At 34.1% G+C, this 21,617-nt stretch overlaps 1 protein-coding gene across 4 annotated transcripts in view; it reads right to left on the reverse strand.

Moving 5' to 3' along the window:
• The window catches only part of MPP7 (MAGUK p55 scaffold protein 7), a 96,056-nt gene that overhangs the window by 50,095 nt on the left and 24,344 nt on the right, over positions 1–21,617 (reverse strand). For 3 of the 4 annotated variants that reach the window (XM_081971488.1, XM_081971490.1, XM_081971489.1), the window contains exons 2-4: positions 19,436–19,561; positions 11,618–11,736; positions 2,291–2,368 (exon numbers count right to left, since the gene is read on the reverse strand). In XM_081971488.1, coding sequence (XP_081827614.1) covers positions 2,291–2,368; positions 11,618–11,736; positions 19,436–19,472 — 234 coding nt within the window. In that variant the 5' untranslated portion in view covers positions 19,473–19,561. The remainder of the gene's footprint in view (positions 1–2,290; positions 2,369–11,617; positions 11,737–19,435; positions 19,562–21,617) is intronic. The other variant, XM_081971491.1, reaches the window with a different exon arrangement.

Consider the following 21,617-nt stretch of genomic DNA (forward strand, 5'->3'; position numbering starts at 1 on the left):
AATAATGGATGGAAACTGACCAAGAAGAGATTCAAATAAGGATAACTTTTCTGACAGTGAGAACAATCAACCAAGAGAACAGCTTCCCTTCGGAAGTTGTGGGGGGCTTCATCACTTGAGCCTTTCAAGAAGAGATTGGACTGCCATTCGTCAGAAATGGTGCAGGGTCTCCTGCTTGACAGTTGGGTGGGGGGGGGGGTGGACTAGATGACCTATAGGCAGGGGTGAAATTCAGCAGGTTCTGGAGAACCGATAGCGGAAATTGTGAGTAGTTCAGAGAACCGGCAAATACCACCTCTGGCTGGTCCCAGAGTGGAGTGGGAATGGAGATTTTGCAATATCTTTCCCCTAGAGTTGGGAGGGGAGGGGGAGTATTCTTCCCCTGCCATACCCACCAAGCCACACCCACAGAACCAGTAATAAATAAATAAATAAATTTCAACACTGCTATAAGGTCCCTTCTAACTCTGTTATTCTGTTAATAAGGCACTTGGCAACTGGTTGCATGAACAGGTTGCCAAGCACATAGATCACAATCATGTGAGCTGGGGAGAGGCCTGGTATTTTATAATAGCTGGAAATGCTTTATGGACTGTAAAGTACTCTTTCTGAGTCATTGTTAGGTTGAAACAGTCATTAAACAGCCAATCCTGTTTAGTCAAGGACTACCGATACTTAATTTTCAGATAATTTTCAAAAATTTATTGTCAACTGATTTGCAACTGTTAGGAACCGTAGGATTGATAAAGTTTACAATACTAAGTGGGTTTCTTTCAATCCTTCGTGAAAGAAGTTAAATACAAGAACTAAAAAAAAATATTTTGGATCAACAGCAAAAGAGTGATTAGATCTTTGATTTTGGAAAATTATAAATGGACTAAGGGTCCAGATGGATTTGAAAAAAAGATTTTTGAATTATCAGAATCTTTCTAATGAAAAAAGCTTTTATTTTGATTTTTTTAAAATTATAGAATGGAGCTTTGAAGATTGGACACAACAGAGAACCAGAAGGAAATAAAGATTATAATTAAAATAGAAGAACAGTTAAATTTGAGTTGCTAATTCAGCATAAAGCAAAATATTTTACAATAGGCATATTGAAAGATATTTTTCAACAATGGACCAAGAAGTTAATTTTATGGGTGTCTGCCATTATAATTATATTCTGTTTAAAATACATTATTGAAGAGGAACAATTTTTACTGGATAAGACTGAAATTGATCTGAAAGTGGATTTAAAAATAACAGGCTATAAGAATGATATGGGAAAAGATGCTACAAGGATATACAAACAAAATCATTGATGTTTTAGTAGTTACAATGGATATACTAATAACAAACCAAGAGAGTGACCTGGATAACATTCTTATATTGGATTATTATATTGGACTCACAGACACGTAAAGCTTTTAAAAATTTTGTGAGAAGGGACCAAAAATTGAAAAGAAATCAATTTCTAGGACATTATTTGGGAGGATCAAAGATCAAGATTGTTGAAAGCAAAAGGAAGGAATATAAAGTTGGTTTATATGGTGAAGGTTAAAATTGATATGTTGTTATCTTTGCTAAGCCTTAATGGACTTTAGCTGATATGGACTGAAGAATGAGATTTTAAGATAAGGATGGGATATGGAAAAAAGAGATCATTTGTTGCACTTTAAGAAAAGGAGATAAAATTACTAAAATTGATGAAGGGGAAATATTTATATATTTCTTTTCTTTTTTTTTACTATGTTTGTATTTTTCTATTTTTTTTCGGCACCATTTTGTGTTCTAATTCTTTTTTTTTACTTTGTATAGTTTTAATCTTCTTAATTGTAATTTTTGATCAATTATATAGTTATAGTAGCAATAAATTAAATGCCATTTGTCATAATTTCATTTTTAATTATGAAAGCAATTAGTAAAGACATCTCATTTCTTTAATTATTATTAGTAATTTCTCTTATTGTCTCAGCTTATTAGCTACTTCATCTATATGTATTTTTTGAAAACAACATTCTTCACTTAGCACATTAAATGATAACAAATTTTCTTTCAAGATAGATGATAAAATGTAGCTGCCTACAATTTATCTTAGTTATCAAGACAGGATGAGAACCATTCTAAACAATATGTTTCTAGAATTAAAAACTTAATACAATTCAAAACAAGATGATAAATCTTATGATCACAGTTCTTTGGAAAGTGTTCTCTATTCCTCTCTGATGATCTACTTCATATGTTTATTCTATCCACTGCTTTCAGTTTTAAAATCTGTGATGTCAATAGACGTTTTGTACACACTTACATCATCTGCCAAAGCTGATGCACCATGTAACATGGGCACAGGGCTCTGTTTTTCGTAGTGATGCAATTTCTCATGAATCTAGGAAATAATGGAATAAAAAAGTTTAATTAGCAGTAGAAATATATTTTGGAGATATACCATGTTTCCCCGAAATTATGACCTACTCAGAAAATAAGTCCTAGCTTGATTTTTACATGTGCGCCCAATATAAACTATACCCCCAAAATAAGCACTAATTAAGACCCTGCCCGCTCCAGGATGCATGGATAAAAATTAAGCTAGGGTGGGGTTGGGGGAGTGGAGCTGCCTACTACTTACATTTGGATAGTTGCAGCCAGACCTCGCACACCTCAGCCCATTTCTTTTGCTGCCGCTGGCAAGGCTTTCCTGAAGGACTCTGTAGCGGATAACATCGCTATGGATCGATCCAGAACTCTGTTATCAGCTAGAGAGGCATTCCTAAAGGCCTTCAGGAAAGACTTGCTGGCTGCAGAAGAAATGGGCCAAGGTGCGTGAGGCCTGGCTGCAACTATCCGAAGCTGAAGAAGTTCCTGAAGGCCTCTGACAGCGAAAAGGAGGTTGGGGGCAACACAGGCAAGTGAGATGAGTCAGTGGACAACATCCCCCACCCAAAATAAGACTTTGTGCCTTTTTAGTGGCAAAAAAATAATAAGACAGGATCTTATTTTCAGGGAAACACGGTACACTGACTAATTAAACAACTGCACAAAAAAAAAACCTACCCATTTTACGGAAGCATTTAGTAATGAACATGTAGATATAATTCATCATCACCTTTTGGTGAAGTGATTAAATTATGAAGTCGGGGGGGGGGGGGGATAACCATTATACACCAATATACGGTCAACCTACATTCACTTTTCTTTCCCTTGTTTTTTACTTCATAGTTCTTTATCTGTCCTCATATATTTTCTTACACCTTACTTATGATTTAAATATTATAATTCTTCTGAAAACAAAAACACATAACATGCTATACTTTACCACCAATACTTCTGAAGTTACCAATATAAACAAGCAATGAGCTACGCTGTTTTCCTAATATTTATTCAGCAAAATATACTTAGATATCATGTTTCTTAGATTTTAATAGCCATGTCACAACCATCTGTTTTTATCCCATGTACATACAATTACACATTTTTTGACAAGCTATGGAATAAAATACATTTGTAAGAAGATGTAAACAGGTCATTTCTTCAAGTCTTTTAAAACATATAAAATATCAAGTCATTTAAACATACAAGATATTCCTGCATTTAAACAAACTAACATTAGTATTTCCTCATATTTCAAAACAATCAAGTAATGACTGTTTACAGTCTGATTATAAAATCTAGACATTCTGTCACAATGATTTGCAAGCACTGCATTTTGCATAAAATGTTTCTTCCATGCTAGAATATTTTTGCAACATTTTTAAAAAAATAACCAAGAGAAGAAAGTGATAGATTGCTAACATTTCAATAAGCAAATTGCTTATTTAAATAACTTTTCTGTTGGACTGCACCAAGTCAATATAATTTAACATTTTCTCTGCCAAAAATGGACTTAATAACATGTTTGGAAAACCTGCAAGAACGCACCTTCATGTTTTTCCCCACTTCCCAAAACATACTGCTATTAAATATAATTTCTATTTACCTATCACAGATATGATTAATTCTGCATGATTTGCCCACACCAATTTTGAAGCCATCTGAAAAAGATGGATTTTGATTTATCCTGGGACATTTATATTAAGGCAATAAAATTTGTGAATTTATTATTTATTATATTTCCATACCCAAAAACCAAATTTGCAAGTTATTTCAAAAAGCGCTTCCTTTATTCTAAAAAAGAAACTGATCATACGCTCCATGCCTGCTTTTATAAACTCCATAGAAAATGGTGGTTTAGGAGTTACTATAAAATAGCAACATATTATACAATAACTCATTTTCTGTGTATAATTCACAGAACGAATTATAAAATTGCAAATGTGTCAACAAGTCCATGAAGATTGGGGAACCCTTAAGAAATTGTTACTAAAAAAAAAACCCAAGCTTAACAGTAGTTAAAGTTCTCATTGATTTTAACCACTGTGTTAATCCTGATTTAACTATATCAGGAATTCAGAATATAAAGCTCTTTTGAAAATTTTGATTAGCTGTATTTATAAGGTTATAATTGTAAAAATTATTATATCATATATTTTGTTTTAAACTATAAAACATTAATATTAGGACTATAGTTTTATATGCAAAATGGTACTCTGTTCAATTCATTAAAATTAATGTTGGAATTCCCTTCTAATTCAATGTATTTGCTTCATCTGACCTGCAATCTTATTTTGCATTCCCTTTCAATTTTCAGTCTTTAAATATAACTGAAAAATCTAGACATCCTCTGAATTAATAGTTAAGTTATTCAAACTATTTTATTTTTGCAAGTGTATAATCTAAATACTATTATAAACCCCTCGCCCCTTGGACAGTCTGATTAAAAACCAAATGTTGTTCTTTCTAAAAGAAACTGACTTCTTTGTTCCTCATATAACAAAATAAAGCAGCTATTATTTGAGATTTCAGAGACTTCATTCAAATGAACTTTTTTGGTCAATAAGAAGAAAGTGTTTTGATGACTCTGCTTATAGGAAGAGGTCCCCATGGTGGATAGAGGAAATTAAGATTAAAGCCAAACAAATTACCCTTCCTCCAAGATAAATTTCTCTATGCTTTTACAGCCAAGCTCCCTGCTCAGCTGCTGAAAAAACTATTCTCAAAATTGGATGAGTTTTTGTTGAGTACTTTAATCTCAAGGTTTTTTTTAAATAACTTGAACTATGTCAAAAGTTGGAAGAGAAACTCTCATCTTGTCTTTTTTGACATGGAAACATGAGCCTCTAGCAACAATCCTGTTTTATAAATTCAGACCACATACTAAAACCTGAAGTCCTTGAACAGCTATATAGGAATGCCATGCTCTCTTTCTTTAAATATGTTAAAATACATCTTTCAAAATACATATTTATAGGCTTGTTTACTAATTACTGCATATGCAACCCATTATCATAATGAATGCAAACTGCCTCAAACCTGGAAAAGGTGTGTAACAAAGCTGCATTGGTACCTACCTCTATTTAATTAATACACAGAAGCAATTTTGAGGCACCTGTTCCTCTCTCTCTTTGCTAAAAACAAAGAGGAACAACAACAACAACAACAACAACAACAACAATTTCATGTCCACGGGCTGTACAGATCTTGCAGGAAAAATTATCACTTGTATTTCATACAAAAATGAAATTTCTTATCCCTCTTCATATTTTGCATTGTGTTCAATAGCTGGTTGTATAAAGGTGTGTTGGATTGCTGCTCCAACCTTCTCCAATGTTCCCCATGGTAGAAGTAGAGGGCAAGTTGTGAAAAATTTTCAGAAATTCATTATTTATATGGCTAGAACGGAGAAAATCTCCAGAGGTATTTAGAAAATGATTCTTAGGATGTAATTCTCCAAGTTCTTCCAAGAAGGTTCCACACCCATTTGCATTCTGATTCAGGGGACCCTGAAGATGCAGATAAACTCTCAGAAAGCGAAGGACCGACCTTCAGAGTACTAATGACCAGATGAAGATTACAAGGAATATAAATCTTTGATTTCTCTATCATCCAGTCAGAATTGAAGAAGTTTCTTGGATGAGAAGCAACATTTCTTCAACGAAAAAAACAAAGTCCAATTGCCTTTTGAAAAGCAACTTTAGGACAATTTTGAGGTAAATTTAATGTAAAAGAATCATAGATTGTGATCACATTTGGTAGCAAAAAAATTGATATTTTAAGATATGCAAAGAGCACCCTTCTACGGGCAGAAAATGAAGAATGTATAAAATAATTTATCCTAGAAGTCAAGGAAGAAAGTAAAAAGGCTGGATTGCATTTAAATGTCAAGAAAACTGAAGTTTCCACAACAATAAAAATCATGATATGAACAATGAGAAATTGAATTACGCCAGATTTCTTTCTTTTTTTAAAATTCCAAAATGTACCTAACAGGAGTCACTGGACTAAAATTAAATGCAGAATATTATTTGCTCACATTGCAATGACTAAAATTAAGAAAATCTGGACAATAATAATAATTTAAAAAGCAGATAGAACAAATTAGACATCTTCACATTGTGATACTTCAAGTACTTTAGGAAGCAAATGTAACAAACAATGAAATTACAAATGGGAAATATCATTGGGATTAAGATTATCAAACTATGAATGCCTTATCTCAGTGATGACTAATCTTTTTGTCATTGCGTGCCATAAGCACCCATAATGCAATGTGCGCTCTCTCCCCCCCATGCACGTGCACATGATCTCCTGCCCTGATTTGGGCCTACTAGGCCTCCCTGCAGCTTCCTGGGAGGAAATTAGGCCGGGGGGGGGGGGTGCTGCACCATCCCCTTGCACCCCATTTTGGACCTAGGCCTCCCTGCAGCAAAAACGGGCTATGGGGGTTACCACACACACACACACACATGCGCTCCACCCCCCATGCATGTGCAGATTTGAAAATCAGCTGGCCAGTGGGAGGCACACGCATATACCCAGTACTGCTGGGCTGGGGCAATGGCTCGTGTGCCTGCAGAAAGGGCTCTGTGTGCCATCTGTGCCATAGGTTCACCATCCTGGCCTTATCTGATTCCTTGGAGAAATTGGATTATGAATGGTTGCAGGTGCAGAATAGAACATGTTAAAAGATATAATCAAGTGATATACTGGTTTAAATCTAAAAACTTTAAACAAAGTTGAAAAACACTGGAACATTATCAAGAGAGATCTAAATCTATAAAGTCTCTGAAAGTTAAAAACTGTTTTATGATGACTCACATCACCTTCAAAATTCAGTTTAATTGCTAACGGTTGCATAGAATTCAGAGCCAGAGATTATTCATTTTAGAACATAATTTTGTTAGCAACTCAAAAAGAAGATCTAATGTGATCTAGTATCATCAGTGTTACAGCAAAAATTGTGAAGTTAAAAAAGAAATGACATCATTGTTACTAACCTTCACAAGTAACAAATAATTCATATACTGTTAACATGATGGGCACCTAGAACTATTTTTCCTAGGTTGTGATATTTTTGGCCTTGACAATTAATGTATAGATATTTTCATAATAGACAATGCAAGGCAAAGTTTAGCAGACCTTAAAAAACAGATTATTTTTTTAAAAAAGAGAGATATGCAACTCACATTACAAATGTTACAATGCCTTTCAGAAGAACCCTAGAACCGTTAGAAATGCAACACAGATATTATAGTTTACAATTCCTTAGGTTCTTGTTAGGATGAATGGGGATTATATGCCTAATAAAAATAAACACCCCATGTCACAATTGGCAAACAAAATGAAAGTTTGAAGATAATTTTAGGGCATCATGTCATCTGCACAGCAAATATATTAAGCAAAATCGTAAAGATATTTTAATATTTCAGTTCAGACATTTCTTAACAAGAATGCTAACTACAAACTAAGAGAACAAAAGCCTGACAAATATTTGCTTTACAACTCTTCCTCAGATGGAAAGACTGAGAGCTAAAGATAATGTAGTGCATTCTACATGTAAATAATAAAATATGATAGCAGAACAGAATGAGATAAAAATCACCTTTACACAAAATAATAGCATTAAATAAATCAAAATACAGGAATTGAAATTTACTTGATAAACATGTTAAGAAGAAAATATGAGTGCTCAAAACGTGTTCTGCCACAAATATACTCCTTGTGTTTTCAACAGTTCTAAAGAAGATATTTATGACTGTCAATTGGCACTGAATACTGGAATACTGAACTTACCATGACATTCTCTGAGGAATGATTGTTTTTATATTTTGGAACAAGCATGCTAAATAGAAAAGGGTACTATTTAAATTAATGTCTACTTTGAGCCTTAGGGGCCTCTACATTGCAATTAAGAGACATTCATGTGGGAAAGATCTATCACAGCATATTAGCTAGGGCAGTAACAAAAAAAATCTTTGGGATTCAGAGGAACAACTTCAGGAAGTGGGAGGAAAAATTCTAAACACATCCTGCAGATGGACTTTATAAAAGAACTGTACTAGATTACCATACAAACTGTGAAAATAAATAATCCTGGGTACCTGTTTAAATTGAGAAAAAAAATTGTCATTAGACAATTTATCAATAATTTAGGCTATTTTAAAGTGTACCAGACAAATTCAATGATGATCAAGATGTTTTCTACCTCTCTGATCACAGACAACACCCCTGAAATTCCACTTGCTATGAAACAACACAGGAGCTACTTTCCTATGAGACTTCTGAATAATTTAAATGGCCACAGTGGACCCTTACGTAATATGTTTGTTTGGCAGAGAATTATCTTCTTCTTGAATAACAATAGTTCTTGGTGAACTAAGGCCATGTCTTTTATTATTTTTTTCAAAGATTACAAATTAAATAACTACGTAAACAGTAACTAGGACAAAAGCCCATAATATGAGACGTGGGTTAATGTTCCACGAATAGAATATTATCTCTATTTTTTGTTAACTGCCTCACCTCAGAAAGCTATGGCATGTAGAGAAGGGGAATTGGGTATTAGTATTAGGGAACAGGAGCATCTTACAGTATCAGGAATTGGTTCAAGGCAGGGCCTGATGTTAACAGCGCAAATCATGCCGTTTGTTCTTTAAGGAAAAATAGAACAAAGAAACAAATAAAAAAACATTCTTCCGTGTCAGACATTGTCTGTATTTTGGATGAAGTTTTTTTTTTTTATTCATCTTATTCATTAGATAAAACAAATTTGTACAACACAGCAATTTTTAAATTTAGCTTTACAAAAAAAGTCCCATAAATTAAATACTGTATATATTAAACAAATTTTTATTCTATATTTCATATCATGTTATAAAAGTAAATTAGTAATATTTAAATTAGTTCACTTAACTCTGGAAAAAATGGGACACTGCAAATATATTAAAAAAATGCTCTTCAAGTGTCTGAAACATTCCCCATAGAAATTTCATCAATAAATACAAAAGGGGAGATAAGGTCTTTTGGACTTTATATAAACAATTGGGAAAGATGAGGGCACATTGATATTCTCTGAGCTTGCTTGTTTTCTTGCAGCTCTTTCATTACTCAAACAAGGTAACATCACCATCGATGGCAAGGAGTGGGGTTTGCTCTCACTCTACATTATAGAGTCTTGCCCTGTCGCTATTGGCGGGCGTGGTCTTAGAGACTCTTTGGTTGGGCTGTTTACCGTTGGCTTCTTTAGCAGTTTCTTGGTGGCTAACTTGTCAGAGGGCCCACTCCTTACCAGCAACTAATGATGCTACCTAGTTCGGGTATTGAAACATCTGCAAGCTCAGAAAGCACCAAGGGTCCCTCATTTCAACTCTGAGCTATAAATATTCTTCTGTGTTGATTGGGCAAGATGTCTAATACTTTACAACCCTAAAAACTGCAAGAGCCACCTTTGTTATCTTTCCTTTTATTAGATTTGCATCTGGACTTATACCTTGAAGCAAAAAATGATGTACATGGAGATAACTTTTCCTCTTTTTTCCCACAAAGCAACCCTCCAAGGTTATGATGAACCAAGAAAAAGTTACCAAGTCTAAAATTAACCAGAAAACTTCCATCATTGACTATGGATTTGAGCCTGGGTTTCCCCACACTCTCAGTCAAACACTTTAACTACTGCACCACATTGGCTCTTTCTAAATCATTGATATATAATTTAAATAAAAGTATCTTAATATCAGTGAATCTGCCAGAACAAAATTGGGGTGAAATAACTTGTCTGAAAGAGCCATTACATTACATGACTGTATCATCTGAAATATTCTATTCTGAATAAATCTCCAACAATTAAATTTTTTCCCTTTTTAAAAAAAATAAGAAGTGGTTCTTCCAGATTAGCCTTCTACTGAGTACGTTAACCTTTAAGAGACATTTTAAGTGTTTTAATGATTGCAGTTACCATATAACGAGTAAACCATCTGGCCAAATGGAGTTAAAGATGCTTAGGCATCTTTCTGATGCAGTAATATATCCCAAAGCACTCCTTTATTGCAAACTAAGAAAAGATTTATCAACTCAGAACATCCTAAATTTACTGATTCATTTTTTTTAATTGTCTTCTGGCAGAAATGCAGTCATAAATATTGCCTTGTTACTTCCAGGATCATTGCCAGCCAATACATGCTAGCCAGCAGAGAGCTCTATGGGATCCTCGCATCTGAAAAATTAGGAGACCTAGAGGATGGTGTTCTTAGCAGTAATCTCCTTGCGGTAGAACTATTTGACATCCCTCACCCTAAGTCAATATTCAGGAAGCCATGAACACCATCATAAAAATTTCAGTTAAACCAACTAGCAGCTTTGTGAGATGTTATTTGTTACTGTATTTTTACAACTGTAAATTCATTAGATTCCACGACTAAGCAACATACAAATAATTTATAAATATATAAATGACCATATAAAGAATTATCACAGTCTACATGAATATTTTCTCCCTCTGTTTTCTGCTATATAAATGCAGATTTCTGCAAAAAGATAGGGACCCCAAATTTAGTATAAAGTCCAAGTAGCAGAATTGTTTTACACACTTCTTTAAAAGTCTAATTTCTAAACTAAAAGCTTCCTGATAATTATGAAATCAAAACTGCAAATAATTTTGTAAATTATAAATTACAATATACATGAACAGCTACCAATTTTGATGTTACATATCCATTAATTACTTCAATTGCTTCACTAAGCTTATTTTAGTCATACAAGTTTACTATATTTATATACAAAACACAATCTTTGATGGATACAAGCCAATTAAAGAACCAACGATAATTTCAGTTGATTTTGTTAAAGGAAATTATTTTAAATTAATGTGGCTACTGAATAGTTGCCATACTTTACCTCAAAAATATATGCCATCTAATTTCTGCTGTGAACATTTGTTTATGTAAGCTAAACTCTAGGCCATGAATGTTGACCAGGAAGGAGTTTCAGATTTCCTGCTACTAATTCATGCTGCCTCGTTCTAAACAAGGGCAAACATCATATGTTTGTTACATTAATGCATTCTGCCAAAACATCACTATTAAATGAAATCATTGCAATATTTTTGGTAGAAGCCTTAAACAACTTCCATCCCTCACAGAAGCACAGAAGCGAAACAAGGCTGTTTTGTTTCCACAGAGTAACTGATTCTTGGTGTATTAGAGGTTGCTCAAAACGTTTTTCCATACATGTTTCTCAGAAAGAATAAGCATTTAGTGTGGTTTACCTTTACCAGAGAATGAAGGCTTTTTTCACCAAACATATCCCAGAGGAAGGTCATGTCTTCTTGGTTGTCCACATGTGGCTGCAGCTGGGCTGGCAATGAAGCCAGCAGCTCATACAGACCTATAAAGAGTAAATAGAACATAAAGTGAAAATGAAAATTAATTTCATTTAGCACACTGTTAAGTTTCTGCTTTATACCATTTTATACTGGGACAATAGAAAATATGGATATATCTAATAAAGCAATGAAGAAAATGTTAGTGTGTGTGGGTGTGAGATTAGGATTAAAAAAGAAGCTGCAGTAGTGGTGTGGTATTCTTTCACTTTATTAAGAGTGGCTAAAGTATTTATGGGTAATATATTTATTTAACACTGAATCAATAATTCATAACTTTTTGGAAAGGGACAAAACCCAGAAACACATGCATTCCTTAGCTTAATCGTTATTCCAGTTCCCTTGATGTTGGAGTGAAATGACTCACGAACAGAAAAAACATCCTTGTAAGTATAGAAAATGGATTGGGTGGTTCCTTAAAAAGAGTTTGCGGTTTCTGTTAAATACTTCTGATACATTGCTTTTTAAAATCATCTTGGGTATAACAGATGCGTGGATAAATAAGCTTCTGGAAAAAACCCTTGTATGTTTAATTTTTTATTGTTGCTATTGTTAAAAAGAGTGCACCTGCAGAGCATTTCTCCAAACTCCTTCACAGAGATTAAAACAGTGGCTGCCCCAGTTTGTTTAGGTCACGTCCCATGACAGTTTCTTGAGACATGCAGTAGCATATAGGTTCAATACCAGGTAGCATAATATTATCCTTCAAAAAGCTGTCCAAAAAACATAATGTGATTTGCAGAACCTTCCCGCCAAGATTTGGCCTATTTATAGCATGTTTACCCAGTGGGGGATTTTTATGGCTAAAAGATATAATACTTCCCTGTCATAATCAAAGATGGCATGCATTGATTCCTTTTTGGTTAATCCAATATAGATGATCAACAATTATTTTTCTTTCATTGTGGCAATCCTGAATATACTAAAATATTTTGTCTATTAAACAAGTATGAGTTTTTATGATCAGACTAAGCACTATCCACGATAGTAATAGCTTTCCAAAGTAATCACCAAAGAAATACTTTTCCAAAATGATTGCCTATTAAATTATATTGTATTACATTACATTGATTTTATTAAATTATACTGCCTATTACGTTATAGTGAATGATCTATAAATGGGATCATTTCTCTTTGAAGACTATAGTTTAAACTCTTGAGTCAACACCATCGCACAATTTTCTGAGGCACTGGATGATGGTTCTAAAATTAAATGCAGAATTTTTTGGAAGCAATGTGCTGTTTTCCTGTCTTCCTGTTGTTATTTAATTAAAAAATGCTAGGGAAAAATCCTTCCAGACATAATTTTCTATGGTCTTTTGTGAGGCAATGCTCATATTTCAAACTTTGATTTTTTTTTAAGCTAATCTTCTTTATAGTAACTTTTAAGCATAAAAATAGAATGCCCACATCACTGTAGCTTTTCCTAAATATAAAAAACACTGAATCTATACCATGAACCTCTTCCAACAGCGTTAGCACTAAAAGATTATAGGTTCAGACTTCAGGTCAGCCAAGTCACTTACAGAAGCAAAGCACTAAGTGCAAAGTTTATGTAAGAGCGATAGGCAACGAGGTGCCTTCCATCTGTTTCATATTATAGTTTTTGTAAGGCTTACTCAGCATGGCAATTGAAAAGTACTGGGAAGCACTAGATGGCTAAACCTATATCTTGCACATGGATGCTACTTAAATATTTCAAAGTGAGAAGGAATCACATTTGTCTGAAGTATCTGCTGCGGCTTGCACTTCCTGCAACAGTTTCTAACACAGCAAGAACTCAGCAAAAGGAAATATAGTATTGGATTGCTTTTTTACAACAGTAAATAATCCCTGCAGACAAAGAATTCTTCCTACCTCATCAGCTTAAAAGGATTTTCAGATAGGTATTAAATCTAAAGTGGCGCCAACTTACTTATGACCTTCCTTCCTTACCTACTTGACATTTTATTTTTAAAAAGGTCATTCTATTTTTAAAAAGGGAAGCTTATAATCAGCAAGTACCAAAACTTCAGAAGCAGGGACCCAAATGTTAGAAAATAAAAATGAATGGTAGCTGCAGCCTAATTACACTACCCATTAAAAGCATGAAAGAAAGAAAGAAAATCAGAAATAATAATAAGCATCCTGCGAGATGGGATGGCAGAAACTATTTTGTTAACTGTTGCTTGTATCAGGCCATATTTGTCATGACAGTCATTTGTTCAAGATCAAATCCTTCTCAGTCCTTTGAAAGAAAACAATAAAAGATTAGAAAAGGTAAGTATCAAGAGGGCATATGGCATGCTGTTAGGATCAGAAAACAGATTCTTTTTCAAAGCTTTGCAAACATACTGCCATTGTTCAGAGGTAGAATGAATAAACAGTACGTTTTAGAGCACATCCAATGTCCTGCGGTTAGCACTGCACATATAATGTAGTAAACTTGCCCATCATTACTGATGTCTTCAGTGAGGAAATAAGAGGCTCTCCACAGGAAAGGAAAAAGGGAAACACTGCTGTGTTCTGTAAATTTGTATTTGCTTGAAATTAATTTAACTGTTGTGAATTTCTAGTTTGGTAAAGTTAGAAATTCCTGGTGTCGTTTATAGGTTTAGAGTTTTAAAGTTCTCTAAGGAGTAGTAGAACCTGTTAAAGTAATTTAAGTTTTTGGTGTAGACTTCCTCTCTAGTATTGTTCTTTTCCTGGTGAACAGATCATGTTAGTAACATCACAGAATCTTTTTCAGAACATTGGTAATAAAAACCCACCAAAATGTTTGAGAATGGGTTGTTACAAAGAAGACAAACGTATGGCATATTTTGTATTATTAAATCTGGTTTCAAATGTTCACTCCAGTTTGAAGATTTCTGCCCTGAACTATCAAAATGGATTAAGCAAGTAATTATGATTATTCAAAGAATCACAGAATATTAGAGTTGGAAGAATTATCATAGGTCATCTAGTTCACCCTATGTTCAATGGACAAGTCGACTAAGCCATGAATGACTGCCATTCAACCCCCATTTGAAGACCTCCTGCAGGGGAGTCTACTGTTGTTGTGGACAGACGGTTCCACTGTTCAACAGCTTTTACCACCTGGAAGCTTCCTTTCTTTTATATCCATTTGTTCTTGCCCGCTCTCTGTTTTAATACATATATGCTCTTATGCTTCATATAACTACTTTTTACGTAATTGTTGACTACTATCACATCCCCAAAGCCTTTTCTTTTGTAGACCAGGTATGTCCATGGTCCTTGAATCCTTCCTCTTTATTATGCAGATTTCTTATGCAGACTTCTGCACAGCCTGGAAGATCATTTCTGAACCTTCTCCTAAAGGCGATTCATGCCCCTTTTTTTGAAAAAAAAAAAAAAATAGACCGTTTTGGGGAAGTACAGAGTGCAAAGACTTTTTTAAAAAATTTGCCTCTTCAAAATCTTGGTGCGTCTATACTCCGGAAAATACAGTATGTATGTATGTATGTATGTATGTATGTATGTATGTATGTATGTATGTAACGTACGTACACACACGCACACACACACCTTTTTAATAAGTAAAATTGGGGATACATGGCTGGTGGACCAACTAGATATGCTACACTTCAATGTATGCATCGTAGCAGCTACAGGGAAGGAAGGTCCTGTGAAAATCAAGGAATAGGGTTATTCGTGTAGGGAAGACATGTAAGAACTGGCTTCTGGAATTTCTTTCAATCTTTCTATCAGCAATGGTGGTAGAAAGTATCTGTAATTACTGCTGTGTAATGAAGTAGCATATATGCATATATTGCTCTGATAGCCTCTAAGAGTATATGAATCTGTGTGCAACAGGAAGCATGAAGTGGCATTATAAGTTCAGCTCTTGCTCACGTAGCAGGGAATTTATCTTAGAGTGGAGGTGAGCACATTTTGAGCTGCCATTTAACTGCCTCTCCCACAGGGGTAATATTTTTTAATCCACAGCCCCGATAAGATCTGGGCCATTTTTCAAACTCATTTTTTCTTTCTCCAGCTTTTTCCATCATATCAAATTCTACATCATTCTGTTCAATCTTTATAATTACTCTCTGTGGTGACAACTTATGAAAGCCACACAGCCAGCTGAGAGTTCAAACTCCCCTTTAATGCTCCAAATTTCACCCTCAAACGCTCCCATGTTCTTGACAAGTCCCAGAGCAAAGCACGTGTGCGCGAACACATGGCAACTCTGACTGCACCCAGTCCAGCAAAACAAAGGAACAGGGAAATGAGTCCACGAACCAACAAACAATGAACCCACAAGGTGGGAACAAAGTACTGAGTCCATGAAATCAGGAGGAAGAAAGCAGTCCTGCAAACTCCAAATGTCTGTACCGGCACACCAAACCGTACCAATTCAGCATTTGTTCCTGACAAATGCCCCTCCCCACAGTGTCTCCTTAAATCTCAGTCCCCAGATGTGCCTTGTGAAGAGGGGCAGGGCGCTCTCCTCCCGAGTCATTGGGTTGGCCTATGTTGTTCCTGATTTCTCTCCACTCTCTGTGCTTGGGGATCAGGAGGGGGCAGTCCTTGCTCATTGCCTAAACTCTGTCGCTCCTCATGTCCACTGCTGCCCCGTTTCTCTCTGCTAACAAGCTATCCCCATCCTGAGGGGCCCTGGACTGCTTTGGCCTGCACCTCCTCACATTCCTCCGAAGCCAATGAAGCCGCCCTTTGATCTCCATCTGCTCTGGCTCTGGCTCGTCTTCCTCTACAGATTCAGGCTCTGATGGGGGCATGACATTCTCCCTGCTATTGAACTGTTAATCCCAAGTCCTTTAACACATTTCTCACCATTTGGTTGACTTAGAAAAATGAGACTCCTATTCACAGTACTCTTAGGATTTTCCTCAATTTTTAATTCATTTATGGTTCAGGAGCTGGTTTATGTATTACACCAAAATGTAGCTACCCAAAGCTGGAAAGCATATTTAAATTTTTAAATGTCCATTTTTGTTTTTAGAAATCTAAACAATCAACTACATGAAATACCCTCAGTCATCAGGCTATAAATCAGATCTTATCCAGTCTATACATTCTTAGTGAGGCAGCTGCTTTTATATAGATATATTACCTTTTATTAAGTTGAACTAAAAATAAACAAAATGATTTTTTGGATTAGCACCCAATATGTATGATGGATATTATTTTGAATTATTTGAATCCTGCTTTAAGTAATATTAAGCCTACTCTTGATTATATATTTTATCAAGTCTTCAATATATAAACTATTTAACAAAACCACATTTCATTGTTGCTTATAATTATACAATTGAGACACAGTTTGACAGCTTTCTTAAGGAGTTCCAGCAATGGAACTTTTGAAGTTTGATAGTACTGTATTTAGTTAGAAGTATTTTCTAATTTTATTTGTTACAGAAAAACTGCTTTTTTATTAATTACATCTGGAACCAAACAAATATTTGATTGGTTATTAACAATAATTTATGTTTCCCATTTGAATTCATGCTGAATGATTCATATTTGGAGTACTTAACATTTAGGATATCTCAAACCTAACTTCTGTATTAGAGGTTAGTAAGGCTAAAGGAAATTTGAGGGGACAAGGAAAATGCTTTGTCTATTACACTTAGAATGGAATGGTAACAGCCTGCATCTTTATATATATATATATATTTAATCATGAAATAAACATAAGCATCTAGTATTACTGTTTATTTAAAAAGTGAATTATAGGATCTTTGAACTGATTCAGCAATTTTAGCCACAAAATCCAGTCCGCTGATAGAACTATAACAGCAAAAGAACTTACATAGTTCTTCTGCTATTGAAAACGTCTGTAATCTGTACTCAATATTCACTATAATACTGCTTTTATAAGCCTGAAGAAGTTTGCCTCAACAAAACATGTAGCTTTTGGAAACAGTTTAATACAGGAACTTGTTGGGGACAGGATGAGGGCTCAGAGAGCAAAACAATAGTACCACATGGAATGGTAAACATTACCTACATTACATTTAAACAACTGATTTCTTGAATGATATTTTCACTGAATACATGGACACCTTTGCATATTTTGAGATGTATAATAAAATAGTTTTCACAAATACTGGAAAATGATCAACACAAGATACATTTTCCAATTTTAGAAACTAGTTTCTGTTACTACAATTTTCTACCTAAGTTTGAAAGTTCTTAGGAAAAGAATAAATGGCCAAAAAAAATTGGGAAAAGTGTTCACGTGGTAAACTACTCAAGAGTCCAGATGCTCAACATTCTTGACATCAGAATGGAAAATTTTACTATTAGTCTAGAGAAATTTAATATCATCATTTTTGTCATATCCTTCATAGCTTCATTATTAGTACAAGTCTGGGGAAGCTATAAAACAGACCTAAACGATAAAAAAATATGGTCATTTTGTTCCATCCCTTTTATGTATTACAATCATGTCTAGGAGATTCTAAATCAATACAATGACAAGTGATTATCTCCTTTTATTTGTTAATTACCTTATCAGATTGTTGAACCACACCAGGCTACAATAACTTCAATGTTATTGTAACTTGTGGTAACGAACTCAAAGAACATATCACTAAGCCCAGCACATTTTTAATGAAAAGGACAAAACCTATTAACTTGTAAATTTGCTATTTTCACATAGATTAACTAAAATTCAAGTAATATTATTTATTTCACAAAGTTTTAAGATTCCTATTTTTCAGAATGCTGTACAATCTAAATATGAAACATTTGGAAAGAAGTCAGAAGATTCTGGTGTCAACTGACCCCATACTGCTTTTGTTTAGAGCAGTGTTTCTCAAACTTGGCGACTTTAAGTCCTGTGGACTTCAACTCCCAGAATCCCCCAGCCAGCATAGCTGGCTGGGGAATTCTGGGAGTTGAAGTCCACAGGACTTAAAGTCGCCAAGTTTGAGAAACACTGGTTTAGAGGCTATAATTTCTTTTCTAAAATTCATAAGTGTTTTTAAAATGTTGAGCTCTACTATTAAGTTGCTTTAATTACAAAACAAGCATCCGTTAAGGAAGAAGGTGATAACAACCCATCTCTATATTGTTCCTAGCAGAACAATAAGGAAACTTACAATAAGGAAGCCAACAAATTTTGAATTCAGAGTCCTTCAAATTTGAAATGCCCCAATTTGAATGTAAAAACAGCTGCTCTGAGCATTGATTTCACTATTCTGAAAAAGGTTTGAGCTCCAAATAGTTCAAAATTCAAATACACCATGCATGCTTAATGAACATGTTCATGAAACCACTCAAAAATGTTGGGCGAGATCTTTTTTTTTTTTTACACTCTCTAAAAATACAGGGTTTAAAAACAATTTACTTGATTTAGTCAAGTTCAAATACAGCATGACGTAGGTTTATATAATGTTATAACCAGCCAATTTTCCTTAAATTTTTAGTTAATTTTAAATTGGTTGATCTCACTGGTAGAAAAAAGTCACACTAAGCTTGTTTCATTTACAAGGATTGGTTTCTTATATATAAAGCAATGAAGTGAAAGAGATCCACGTATGGGATGTTATTTCTATAGGGGATATACATTTGAATGTATCTAGGTATGGATGTTTATCCTTACCCATATTTATGTTTACCACGAGATTTTGGATATACAGGTAGCTAGCTACACAGGAATTAATAACTAGTAAGTTATACATTACTAAACTAATTAATAAAAGCTAATTATGTACAGAACACCAACAACCTTACCTGCATCTCCACTAGACCCAGTTGATAAAGCTGGCATCGTTAAGAATTTCGGGTAGAAGGCAGTAACTTCGCTTCAATTGTTGGCAGACACCTTCCTCAGTAACGCTTAGGCAATTTCAAAGTGCCCTGAATAAATACAAATATGGAAAAATAATATTACTAAAAACTGCAAGTGACTAAAGGGTAGCAATTTTAAATACATTTCTTTAAACCATTACAAGATGTCATTATAGGACCCTAAAATAGAGTATACATTATTCTTAACAATGTTTCATTTAATCATGTGTATATATGGATGCGGTGTGTTTAGGGACATGCAAAGAAATCTTGATTTAACAAGATGATATTCCAATATCACCATAAACAACCACCTATTATGATCTGTACATTTTCAAAATCAGCTTGATTTTTGGGAAGTCATTTAAGAAGAAGTCCCTAGAATTCAGGTACTGTAATTAGTTTTTCCACTTTGTAAAAGGGCTCTTAGAAAAAAAAAAGGTTCAATCACTTTGTTCCATTCTCAGTTATGTAGATTATATATAGCATGGACATTGGAAAGCAGCAAGAAACATATTTATGGGCCAAGTCAGAAGTAATTACTACAACTACTACCATCAGACTAAAATATTAATGTATTTCCAAAATATAGTTTATACTGATTGAAATCTTCTAAGTAGACTAATCACAGAGTTAAGAATGAAGCCAAAAGTATGAACTTTTTTTGGCATGTCAACAAAAACTAAGAATATATATATCCCCAGGCTAACTCTAGCATTATATGTTCTCAGCTGGGAGATTTTAGCCACATTCATATTGTATTACTTAAATTATTAGCATTAATGCATTGTGAATGATGCACCTTACTTGTATACTCTTTCCAAACAAGTGCAAATATGTAATTTTGGGTTTTCCTAAATAATTAGTTACAGCATCTGAATACTCTTTTCTAACAGCTTCTAAAATAGTTAGGACTTATTTCATATGCAACCTTGCAACCGTTTATACGACAGAAGTTAAAACGTTTTCAACTTGAGTTTTTTAAAAAAATAGCAATACAGAACATTCAAGGGGCAGATGCCCCGTGTTATGGATTATTAAGTATGTTTTCTTATGTGTACTTAATTCTGCACTGAATTATGGCTGTTATGCATATTTGCTTGTGTGTGCATAATTCTGCACTGAGTTATAGCTGTTACGCACAACTCAATTTATGCAACCTTGTATAAATATCTCTACAGATTAAGTTTTTAAAAGTTACCTGAAATCAGGCCAAGGACAGAGCGTACAAGCGTTGCAAAGCATCAATTCACTTTTCCTGGTATAAATGTAACATGCACATAGCAAAGCCAAAAAAATAAAATTTTAAACTTGGATCCAAAGATATAGAGTTATTAAGGAATCAGAATGCTAATTGAAATCAATCAACTTTTCATTATTTCTCACTGGATTGTTTATTAGCTTGTTAGCTGTCGTTGCGTACTCCCCAAAGTTAATAAAATTTATTTAAAAATGAAAGTCGTATGAATTTAGAAAACAACTAGTATGAAGAATAGATACTATTTACTATTTTTATTCTGGTTAAAATCTGTAATAGTTGCTTTCAGAATCTATTATTTTAAAAAGTTGTCTGGTATTTAGCAGTGTATATGCAGTACAGTAAATGACCTTCTGAAATCATTACCAGTAAAAAGCTTAAAATTAAATAAATATCCCCCCCCCCAAAAAAAAAACACATAACAAGTTACATTTTTAACTGAAATTTCCTTTGGCAGAACTGGTTTAAAATACTTTATTTTGTAGCAGAATACTTATGGTTTTGTTAACTACTCCACAGAATGGATTTGCTACAACACAGAAATACCAGCTGTTATAGTATGTTCTAAGAGGGATTATCAAATATTCTTCAACTGAAGTTCAATATGTTTTTCCATAAAAACACAGCCAAAAGCCAGGAATGTAAAAGGAATATCAACTGCACCTGAAGCATTTACAGTGCCCAATAGGACTGTTAAAACCAGACATTTAAAGGGCTTAAAAAAACCCCAGAAAGAAATCTCATTATTCCAGTTATATCTTGTTTCTATATCACACTGTATCAGATTCTTCTGGCAGCTACCATGTGGAAACAGTGAAAAATGTGTAGTTCAACAGAATGTTGAATTTCCACCAGGCCCTTAGTAAC

The sequence above is a fragment of the Natrix helvetica genome (genome assembly GCF_964273705.1).
Source record: "Natrix helvetica genome assembly, chromosome: Z".
Lineage (NCBI taxonomy): Eukaryota > Metazoa > Chordata > Lepidosauria > Squamata > Natricidae > Natrix > Natrix helvetica.